General features: G+C 37.3%; 1 protein-coding gene across 16 annotated transcripts in view; it reads left to right on the forward strand.

Moving 5' to 3' along the window:
* Positions 1 to 12,422, forward strand: part of ptprsa (protein tyrosine phosphatase receptor type Sa) — a 283,168-nt gene that overhangs the window by 237,003 nt on the left and 33,743 nt on the right. For 10 of the 16 annotated variants that reach the window (XM_028444079.1, XM_028444078.1, XM_028444082.1 and 7 more), the window contains 2 exons: positions 4,372 to 4,419; positions 8,521 to 8,618. In XM_028444079.1, coding sequence (XP_028299880.1) covers positions 4,372 to 4,419; positions 8,521 to 8,618 — 146 coding nt within the window. The remainder of the gene's footprint in view (positions 1 to 4,371; positions 4,420 to 8,520; positions 8,619 to 12,422) is intronic. The other 6 variants (XM_028444086.1, XM_028444088.1, XM_028444092.1 and 3 more) reach the window with 1 other exon arrangement.

Raw genomic sequence — 12,422 nt, forward strand, 5'->3', positions numbered from 1 at the left:
ATTATTAAACTAATGAGGGCTTAGATTTCTATTGTATAGTAGCAGGAAGGATGAAATCATTGAAAAACCTTTTCAGCTGTTCGACCATCAAAAACCACTCATTCATGTTATTTCACTTAACTCATAACATCTAAAAAAGACAAAGTGGAGGACACCATGATAGTTGCTGATGCGTATGAAGCAGTTTGAAGCAGCTTGGCTGACCAGCTTTTACCTTTTTCGCCGCTCCTGCCACCTCCAATTGTATCATCTCGTAACTTTGGATTAGTTTCCCCTGCTCGCCGATGGATAAAACTTCCTGGGACAAAGTAAATGAACCCGACTTTGATTCCTTTTCACCCTTTATTTTATTTTACCAGTTTTTGCTTTCCATTTTCTTTCTCGCTCTTTATTTTCCATCCTTCTGTCACCCATGGGCAGCCTCGGCGCCATCAAAAGGCTCGGATTTCCAAACACAGTCATTTTCTTGAGCTTCTTTGGTTGCACAGACATGCTGCTTTGGGTGTGTATCACCGTAGAAGAAAAGAAACAATTTCGGAAGAGAACTTCACAAACCCTCTTACTTTCAGTAGTGTGAAAGTTCTTTATTTTCCTGTCCTCAGAGCTTTATTAGTACTTCTGTGAGGATAGTGTTAAACTGATCATTAATCTGGGTTTTTTTAACCTGTTTGCCCTCAGCTGTCCACTTGTCCTCCTCAAATGTAAAAACCCTGTTTCTTAAACTCCAAACTCTCATTGTATGCAACATTCACATGCACAAACCTCTTTTGTTGATACTGAAACTGTTCCCACTCCACAGCCTGGTCATTGCTTTGGAGAATTAGGAGCTGGAGTTATCTCCATTCCAGAGAAACTTAATTTGAATAGACATATTAGTCCAATTAAGTGTGTTGGCGAGCATTTGTGAACATCCCCATCAGCTAAAAGCAGCCATTGTTCATATGAGCATGCTCCCAGTGAAGTTATCTAAGGCCTCTACGATGCAGCGGAGCATATGCTGCATGGACCATGTGTGCTCACTGACCTCTCGTGCTGAGCAACGTTAAATAGGTTTTTGATGAGGCTTCCAGTAAACTTCTTGTTGGAGAAGAAATGTGAATGTGTGTGTTTATGGGTGCGTGTGTGTGTGTGTACACTGAGTCCTGTAGGTCATATGACGGCCCCACAATGACATCCTCAAACACCTTCAGGCACAGAATGTCTCATTTTGACATTATAGTGCCTGTGGTTTAATTGGCAAATGAGGCCAAAGTAATGAAGCAGCTCAAGTATCGAGTGTCTATCTCCAACTAAGCTATTCTCTTTAGGCATCACACTTATTTTTATTAGTACATTTTCTTTTCTTCTATTTATTTATTTTTTTACTCTATCAACATAAAGGCTGCGACAAAACATTTTCTGCTGGGAATGACATTGTTTTAACCCTGCAATAGAAAACCATTCCTGTCCAGGGTGCTGTAGACTTTTCAGTCTCTTTTCTATATCCATGTCATTTCAGAACCACCCATATATTCTTGAGCTTTTTCAACACTTCTGTTGAACCATTCTCCACATATTATTCATCAACGTGTCAGGACGGTGACCTGATACCTCGCCCTCTTCTCTACCACCTTAGAGAACAGGGACAGACTCAAAATTTAAAAAAAAAAAGATGGAGGTCACTGTCACCTAGATCCTCCTGCTTGACCATATCTCATGCTTTTTCCCTCTTTTTCATGAAGAAAATGTCTTAATGAAGAGATAATGTGTTTGATTTGCATTACCTTCAAATATCAAATTGTTTTGAACTATACGTGTATCATTAGTTAATTCCATTATAAGACAGAAATCCTGAAAGAATCTGCAAATGATTAGTTCAACCTGGTTGCACTTAACCTAACCTTAAACCTAGCTTTAGCCAGAGGTGTGCAGTATAAAGTACCTAAAATAAATAACTAAGTAAAAGTACAATTCCAATAACTGAAATTGACTTTGGTAAAAAAGTAAAGGTTAAGAAAATCATATGAGTAACACCTCAAATTGAAAATACTCAAGTATCAAATTTGCAAGTACAAGTAAAAAATAAAGTAAAGTAGACATAAAAAGAAGCAAAATGTTCTTTTCATTTCACTTTTATTTTAAGGAAAAAGAAGTAGTCTGATAAAACAAACAAACAAACAAAATACCTGAGCAAACATGAACAGTTAGTGAATCAAGTATCTGCCTGAAAACATAACAATAAAAAAGCCTCTGTCTGCCTAAGAAAACACACAAACACTCATACACAAAAAAATAAGGCACTTTATTGGCCATTCCAATCCCCGCGCAAACCTGAAGTAGTTATTTTCGTGCTCTCGGACATGCTCTTTCCAGATTAATTCTATTCATATTTTAATTTATAAAGGAAAGGAGTAAAAGTATATTTCTTAACTTTTAAATGTAGAGTAAAAGTAATAGTGCTGATTATTTGACGTCACCATCAGCGTCATTTGACATTTGTAAACGTATCACACAATATTTTCAAGGCAATAGGTAGAAATGTGTGTGGACTCCTTCTCTTTGGTTTAGAGCGCTTCATCACTAGGGTTGGGTGCCGAAACACTGTACCAATATTGCACTGGTTCCGACGTAAACTGTCGTAACCAGACCGAATAAGAACGAACATCTCGGTGCCTCATTTTGGTTCAAAATTCATCTTAATTTTTTCTCATTATCCTGTGCTCCTTTAAGTACTGTAAAGAAGTACATTTACATTTTCTATTGTTTTGGATCCCTCCTCCTTTAGTGCAGTACCAAATGTCGCCCTTCACACCTTTATATTTGTGTCAAACCAGGCAGCTTGCACATTCATCTATATAAATCAAACACTTCTATGCAGACTTTGCACACACTTTCAAATGCAATACTCTGAGAGCCATACAGTCCTATGTACATGTATCCTGCTTATTTCACCAGACGACAGCTATGGCTATAATAACCATGGCCGCCTCCTCATCCTCATCCTGCTCTACGGTTCTGTTGAAACATGTGCCTACACCCCACACTCATATGTTAACGTAGTTGGACATGCATGTACCTCCTTCCTGCTGAGATGAATAACGTGTGGAGACAGTAAATCAGAGCGCCACCCGCTTGCTTTAATTAGTCCTTGTCACAAATCAATTAGTGAGAGAAGGATGTCTTCATCTCATTGCATTCATTCAGCAGCAAGAGCTTGACATTCTCACACATCCTTTTTTCAATGTTTAACTTGCATCCATTTCTTTCAAGTATTTCACAAATGGAAATGAGAAACTGATTTCATTGTGATGATCTTTATGTATTTTATGCTTCTGGAAATTAAAGATTTTTCCCATATTTGAGAATCATTGAGAAACTGTCAATCAGTTCAAGTGATTTAATCTGCAAAATGTTGAGTCTTTAAGCAAATATGTCAAACTCAAGGCCCGGGGGCCAAATCCGGCCCTTCAGAGCATCCACTTCGGCTCACAGAAGACAGTAAAATGATAGAGAAAACATGAATTATTGTTCAAATGACCAAATAATTCAGTTGTAGATATCTCACATTCACAAATTCAATGAAACTCCACAATATTTTTAGGGTTCACAGTTTTCCCATGCTTATAACACATGAATGCAGTCATTTTTGATCACAAATTGGTTACAAAATCAAGAATTTTTGAAGTGAAGATCCTGCAGGGACTGATATAAAAAATAGAGCACAATAATGTTAAAATTGCTCTTTTTCCTCCCACCTAAAATCGGTGGTCCAGTTGAGATCAAACTGCTCCGTATTTGGCCCCTGAACTAAAATGAGTTTGACACCCCTGCTTTAAGTGTTTGGGCACCAAATGCAAATTGCCAATCTGGATTATCTCCAGTTAGCATTGACGCAGATTGACTTTTTCTTCTTGAACATTCGGAGAGGAACACATTTACTTGAGAACATCATCGTGTGGACTCGGACATGCTGATTTAAAAATAGTGCTAAGCTATGGTCTACTAATATTTCTCCTATGGAATATACTGTACCAGATGTCCAACCATCACCAAACTTCTCAGAACTGTCAACAAGGAGTCTAGTCACTTTACAGTTAGGGTTCAGCTGCTTGGTCTAGCTCTTTGTATTGAGACATTCTGTGTGGTATCAACAACCAAATCTCCTTCTAATGACTCTTTGAATAACTGGTATGTGGTCATGGAATTTGAACTCTCTCACTTATTGAACTGTCTCACTCTCAAATGTTGTATGTCAATTACATCATTGTGACCTTTTACCAGTTACCACATTTCATGTTTCTTTGGGGTTTTGTTTTCCATAACTTTTTTTTTTTGTTGCATTACATTACAACCATTTAAAATAACTGCCCTTATGTTTACTGTTCTTTACAGATTCTGGTCTAAGCAGCCCTCAGAGTGAAGCAGAATTTGGCTATGAAAGTTAGTCTGTGCTTTAATAACTTGCACATAAGCATTTAATATGAATATATATATATTATTTTTGTTTTGTTTTGTTTGGAGTTCCTTTCGCACCGCTTGCCTCAAATTTCAATTCTATAATTTGCATTTGGCTTTTTTTTCTTTTTTTTTTCTTTCTTTTTTATGTAATACAGCAAGATTTAGCCACTAATTAATGCTGTGTTTATCTTATAATTGGATGTCAGTCACAATGTGCACTTGAGCTGTTGGCTGTGCAATAATCCACTTTGCATCAATAACATATAGAAACACCTGTGCTTACAATGGGATTGGTAAACCGTTATTATGATTATGTCTTAAGAGTGACAGTCTGTGTTGTACCTCTTCTTCTTTTTTTTTTTTTTTTTGCCTCTTCTGTCCACCACTGTTCTATTTCCATTCTAAACCAACAGTCTTTTCTGTGCTCAGAGATAATGAGCTGAATTAATTAAAGCAGCAGTAAACAATGGCTCGACATTTGATCAGAACCCCTTCAATGTTAAAGAATTAGCCAAGAGAAAATCTCAGTTTTGGGTTTTCCTCCACCCCCCCGCCACTCTTTATTTTCTTTACTTACCCACAGTCAGAAGTCGTATCTTTTATATGGAAATTCACAACATCATAAATAGGCTTTTGGAAAGCCCGGTTTGGCTTATCAAAAACAATCTTTATATTTCTCCAGTGCATCGACTGCAGGCCTGAGGAAAATGGAAACGTGTAATTAGATTCTAGTTTGAGGTTTTTTGTGTGTGTTCACTGATCACGCTGTTGATTGCAGTGGAAATAAGAAAGGGGGCAAACATGAGTTTGAAGAAGAAGAAGAAAAGATGGGGGTGACAAAATAGCTTAGATGTTTAGAGCTGGGACGGAGAAAAACTGTGATTTATCATTGATTGACTTTCCATTGCTATTGATCACAGCAACAGTGAGTTTGGAAACACAACCTGTTCTTGCTAAATGAATGTAATGCACTGATTTCTATTAGAAATAGAGTAAGAAATTAAACTAGTTGCATTTCGAACTTCTTTGTCAATTTACATTAATCGTTTCCACTATCCTAATTAAAAAGAATAATAAGATAATAGAAATAATGGCCTAGTTGAGTTTCTAAGGAGTTCCTACTGGAAAAATACAGATTTTTCAAAATATTGAAGTTTAAATCAAGTTTAGATTTTTGTATTTAAAAAAATGTCTTTAGTTCATGGAAGGCATGCAGTCACAGAAAAATATTATGGCAAACAATTTGAGATTATATTGGCAGGAACTGTGTGACCATGAGCAGAGAGATTTTACAAGTACCTTTATATAATATGGAGTTAAAATAATAGGGACTGAGAAATCTGTAACTAAACTGTGTGGTGATTTACAATAAAATTCACCACAATCCTAATGTAGGTCGAATTAGAGGGTCTGAGTTTGATACTCCTGGTCTCATGACTTCCCGGTGTAAAGCAGGGTATCTTTTAAACTTTTGAAAATTATGGATGTTGTTTTACAGCGATAAAAAAAACCAACAAAAATGGAGAATGAGTTAAAGACATTATGAATAATCTGACATATGTAAACCGCCTGCTACCCAGGGTGTGTAGGTATGCACATTATGCTCATACTTTAATCTCATGTACATCCCTATCATATTAGGCACCGTATGTGGGCAGTAAACACTGACTAAAAGACACCGCTGGAATTTAAATACATCTACAACTCACGCACACCCACAGCCTCATCCTCATGACCCAAAGAAAACAATTTATTTAAATCTTTCTTTAAGCAACCCACTGTTGTTTTCTCAAAGTAAAGCAAAGGATCTGCATCTACATGAACATTTTATATTACTTACAGCTTCTTAAATATATTACCTTTGACTTTATGGTGAGGACATCAACATCCAAATGTATTCTGCAACTAGGTCTAGTTTTCTCAATGTGTATTATAATAAATCTATGATTTAAAATATATTTTCAAGTCATTTTTGTTAATATAGCACTTTATGTGCATGTTTTATTGGTATAAACAATGACAAATTAAATGTTTTACTTATCTATTCCTGAGATAACATTGCCATCACCAAACTAAGATTATTTGAATAAGGAAATAATTGAAATTTTACATTTTTAGGCTTTTTGATAGTGTTCAGAGACTAAAAATACTTTGTTCATCTATGATCACTCACATTTAATATTATGTAAATGATCAAACTGAAACATAGTGTTGCTGAAAATGTTAATGTTCCATTCTTATTAATTAACAGTATTTTTTTTTAATTTGACTGATTTTAGCAACTCAACATTAAATTGGAGTCAGTCACTGGTTCTGCGATGACTATGATTTGCCTCATTTAAAATATGTTGCTTATAAATTGTCTTTTTTGTCAAATGATAACCCAGTATGTCCATTTATCATTGTGTAGCATGTCTTTTGGTGTGCATATACACTATATATATACACAGTATACATTGTAATCTCAGTGTGATCATGAAAACCATATTTTATTCTGCAGTGTAAAATACATTAACATTACTAATAATAACTGCCAACACAATAATCAGGGTTTCCCCTCCCCTCTTAAGCAGCAAAAACGTCTGACCTCAGTGACATTGGACAGAGAGTGAAAGGGAACTGTTCTGGGCGGCTAATGTGATTATGTAAATTTGCATGCTCAATTTCGCCAGGCTAACTTTTTCGCAAAGAGATGTCTACATCTATTTGACATTTGACCTCAATATTAAGCAGTAAAAAAAAAAAGAGAGATTTTTTTTTTTTACTAAAAATAAACCCGTGTCAAGTATCGCCAGGCTGCTCGTAGGGACACAAGCACAGTCTATGGCTGCGTGGTATTCTATTACATGGCCCTAGCATTATGCTCCTAAATGGATTAGTGAGTGGAGTGCACAGCAGTGCCGATAATAGTATAGCAGCAGCAGCAGCAACACAATATTCAGAGTATTGAGGCAGTCACACATTTTCTCCAAAGAGTGAAAAGCTCGTTCTTTTTTTAAGTGTTTGCTGAAAAACAGTTGAAGAATTTTGTCAAACCGCATATTGGACATAAATTGTGCCTTTCTGTAGCGTCGGTATTCATATAAGCATTCTCTGGGACGAGGGATACAGACCATGGAGAAAAAAATGGTATCTTGCTTGCTTTGCACTAGCTGGCTGGATGGAATGGAGCAGCTCACCATGTCACGAAGCACTCACCATCACTCACACGCCTAAAATCTCTTTACCCCCAGCCCCCCTACCTTTCACCTCCTTCCCATAAGCCCCCAGGTCAGGGCTCGATAATTCAATGATAAGCAATTAGTGCAGAGGCAAGAGTAAAAAGTGATCACTGCTCCAACAACACTGAGCATGAGAGCTTAAAGATATTTAAAACAAAATCATTCCAAACATAGAGTAATAGATTTATTTAGTTTCAACACGAATAAGCAAGCACTTAGTTTTTAGTCCAATTGAGATCTTTGATGCTGGTTTCTGAACAGTACAGAGGATTTTAGTTAACAGGCACATTTCACTGCTGCAAAGTCTATGAAAAGCTACCATAGTGTGTCTTGCCTTTGATGTTTCTATCAAAAATGGTGCCTATTTGTTAATTTTTTCTCTCATAACTAACTTTCCAAGCTGCTAAAAGCATTGATGTCTCTCCCTCTTTAGTTGTAACTGGCTACTGAGTCTTCTCAATGACAGTGAGCAGCTTCCGTTTTTAGCTAAATGTTTTTTTCGTCATCGTTATTGTCGAAATAAATACAATTTAAACAACTTGCCTTTTGCCAAATCGTCAATAAGTCGTAATCAGCAATGTCGAGCTATTTTTGAGCCCTGACCTGGTCCAATGAGTGGCTTTAACAACATCCGTCAATACTTTTTTACAGTGTGTGATGTTTTCTATGATCTGCTCGAGCATCCTCATCACTAAATCACAACTTCCTTTGTTATATAAGCAAGGAATTCTCCCCCCCCCCAAAAAAAAAAACTGTTTGTTGTTGTTTACTCTGTCTCAACAGATGTGTGAGTATTTCTTTAATCTTTTTACCTATTTTGTTTTGTTGTTGTTATCTCGTCCTGTTTTGTTTTGGAATGCAGGTATGATGAATCATCCTCCAATCCCTATATCAGAGCTGGCTGAACACACTGAACTTCTCAAGGCCAACGACAACCTGAAAATCTCCCAAGAATATGAGGTGAGTTGCTTTGGTTTAAAGGCTAAAATAATTTTAATGTAAAGTTGCCTGATACATAATGTATTAAGTAGATTTAAAGTAACAAAACCTGTCATATGATTAATAGCTGGTAACTTTTCCTCAAATTTCAGGGTGGCAATTGTGTCATTTCAATAGGCATTTTCAATGGGCATGTCTTGAATGTAAACTAGGTTATTCCCTTTTTACCTCCGCCAAGTAGGTAATGTTTTCACAGATTTTGACAATATTTTAACCGAAGATAGATATTAGGCTATAGAAGATTTCATTACATTTTGGAGGGATCATTATCATGATACTGATTCTGAATGAGTTTAAAAAATGTGACTCATCATTGGTGAAAAGTTTTATATATCTCAGCTTGTATTTGACCGATCATCATGAAATTTGACTCAATAATATCGGATTGGTTCCTCCACTACCCCAAAAACATGGGGGTGCCCATACATTTGGACCACTGACCCAGATAATTGCCAGTATTTGCCAAAGGCAGTATTTGGTGCTTGGCGGAGGTTTGCACTCTGAGTTTTCTTGTTTCACAGATGTAAAGGTATCTTTATATATTTTATACCACATTGAGTATTTCAAAAACTTTTGCAATTTTAACAAGCTATGCAGCTCTATTGAATACATCAGTTCAGTTCAGTTTATTCACCATTTGCAGTGTGAAAACCACATTGGAAAAAAATGTGCAAGGAGCTCAAAGTGCAATCAACATTTAAAAAGACATTTCACAATAAAAAAAGCAACCAACCAACAATCAATCAGTCAATCAATACCACTAAAAATACTATGAGGTAAAAAAAAAACATGCAGAAGAGTCAACCTTAGAGCCAGCATTCAAACAGTGCATCAACGCTGTACCGCTATTTACTAAGTGAGTATTCTTTCCATCCTTCAATGTTAAAGGGACCTTGATTGAGTCATGTTGTTTTTAGGAGACATTATGTTAATGGTAGCTGTTTGAACGTCATGATTTATCTTTAGCAGCACACACTGCTACATATTAGCCTGCCTAAGAGCCAGTGTAGCAAGGTAGCATGAAGGCTTGCCTCAACTTACAGACCAAGCAGCCGTTCCGTGCTCACATCATTAGAGAAAGGGTTCTCAACCTCGGGGTCGTGAGACTCTGGGAGGGGGTCGCCAGATGCCTTTGAGAAACTAAGACATTTATTTTTATCCATTTTCTGCAACTACACCAAACCTGCCATATTTCAACCTATTTTCATCACTTTTTCTTTCTATATTTTGCTCCTTTTAATGCATTTTTGCTACATTATTCCCATTTCTGCTGCTTCTCCATCACATTTCAATGTCTTTTTGCACATTTCTTTCCACTTTCCACCACTTTTCCCACCTAATGTTGCGTGTTGACCCATTATTGTCACTTTTTTCACCATATTTCATGCTTGATTTTGGCCAATTTAACCACATTCACGATTTGTCATACCCATTATTTGCCAGGTTAAACTAATATTTCTGCCACCTTTCAACCCTTTTTTTTTTACCATTTCTTCTGTCTGTTTTTGGCCACTCTAATTGGCAACTTTTAATTAATTTTTGTGGTTTTTAAAAATCCCATTTCACCACCTTTTCCACCATTTTTGGTCACTTTTAACCCATTTTATTTCTGATTTAAACAAGGATTTACATCTTTAAGATGAATATATGCTATGGCGCAAATAATAACTTCCTGGATAACAGTGGATATTATTCAGATAAATACATAAATGTGGTTATCACAGATTCATTTCATCATTTTGCTGACTTTATGGATGGGCCCGAAAAAGCACTCCTCTTTATTCCCTCTTATATATCCACATGACTGTTCTTGTACCGTGGGGGTCCTTGGTTTCTGGTACCTTTATTTTGGGGGTCGCGGGCTGGAAAGGTTGAGAACCACTGCATTAGAGAACACTGTGTCTAGTATCACTACAGTAGGAAACGGTCCCGATCAAAGCAAAAGTTTTATTTTTAGGTAGTGTGGTATTTATTTCCTGGCAATTGTGATAATCAACATTTAGTAAATAAAAGGAGGCAAATTGCTGAAAAAAAGCTTAGACCTGTGTGTGTGTGTGTGTGCGTGTGCGTGTGCATGTGGTTGGGTGGAGGGTAACTGAGCTGTCTGGGCTCTGAGGCCACAGCGGTTATAAATGACACCACAGTTGATTAGAAATCAGGAGCGCTGAATCAGCTCTCGTTTGCATACAAGCAATATCCCCTCCCTGCCATCCCTAAATCACGCGCCTGTCGCCTTGCTACACGCCAGACAACGGCAGGAAGCGGCTATAGCAGCATAGATTGCCGTCATCATGCCTGCTGGTGGATGTTGGTTGATAATGACTTCTCGTTGCAATCCAGTATTGTTGGGTATCTATTATTCATAAATCCACATCCGGGCTGGATACCAAATGGACGATCTTGTTCAATTTGTTGTGGGGGGGAAAAAGAGATGAGAGACTTGATGCCAGAGTTGATGCCTTGCTAGAACTGCAACTTCTAATTACTTGGCTTTGAGGGAGAGCCTGAAACCAGCAGTTCCATGTATTTCTTTCACTGTCCCTGTGTCTGCCTGGTCCTTCATACAGCCACCCCCCAGGAAAAATAAATGACCAAATTAAATAGAGAAGTGTAATTTTAATTTTGTTATTTTCTTGATGAATGGCTGCTCGTCGCAGCGCCCCAGCTTGCCAAGCGCAGCTCTACGGGGCTTTGACTGATTGGTTTTTAGCCAAGCAGGATGTGAGAGAGAAGGAAAAATTGAGGCGAGAGCAGCGAGGGGAGAGAAGAGAGATGAGGTGGAGAAGCTTCGGTTAATGATGAGGATTCAGTGAGGGGAGAATGAGAGAGCGGGGCTTCACAGCTGGAGAGTAGAGATGAAGAGAAGTTAATGTGACAACCAAACACCAATGAAAAAGCAGTCTTGGTTTCACATGACGATTGTGTATCCAAAGAGTTTATCTATCCGTTGTCAGGCAGTTGGAAACACCTTCCTCAAAGCAGTGCCTTCTTGACAGACAGTGTCATTCATCGCCTCCTCAGGTAGAGGACGAGGAGGGAAAAAAATTTACTTTTGACTGGAGAAAGTTGGGCAAGGATTATTCAGTTTGTTTTCAAAATATCTCAAAGTGTAATTATTTCATCAAACGTATAAAATGGGTTTTGCTCACAAATTTCCTCAAAGTGATTTTGAAAATGTTTGTTAAAGTGCAGGATGTTAATTAAATCTAAGAATACCAACAGTGGCTATATTTGGGTGAAGGTTATCGAACTCATAAAATGGTGAGATGGAAAGAACACAGAAATGTGGAGACAAGTGGAAGACTTCAGCGAAATAAGTGTTGACATTAAAAAGCAAGACAACAGAAGAGGTGCAAACACAATGCAGACAAAGAATCAAAGATGAGGCTAAATCAGAGCGAATCTCACATTGCTGTGATAATTACATGTAGATTTTATGTTAGATCAGACATCAAACTGTTCTCAGTGTGTCACAGTCTCTGTTTCTCTAACAAAAACTGTATAAAAGGCTTCTTAGATCAACAGAGCGCTGCATGTCTCTAAGCAAACAGCAAATTGTAATGAAATGTTTAATTATCCTGACACTCTGGGTAACCATGTTGAATAGTTGGTTTTAGAGAAACAACAAAAATACATTTATCTGGGTGCCTTTCCTTGCTTTAAGAGCATTTAATGAAGCGGTAAGGCATCACATCGATCACGGTGCTGCTTCCAAATAATCCTGTAAAGTATTGTGCAGCCACAGTTTCGTCTGTCCATCAGAAG

This window comes from Gouania willdenowi, chromosome 4, assembly GCF_900634775.1.
Source record: "Gouania willdenowi chromosome 4, fGouWil2.1, whole genome shotgun sequence".
Lineage (NCBI taxonomy): Eukaryota > Metazoa > Chordata > Actinopteri > Blenniiformes > Gobiesocidae > Gouania > Gouania willdenowi.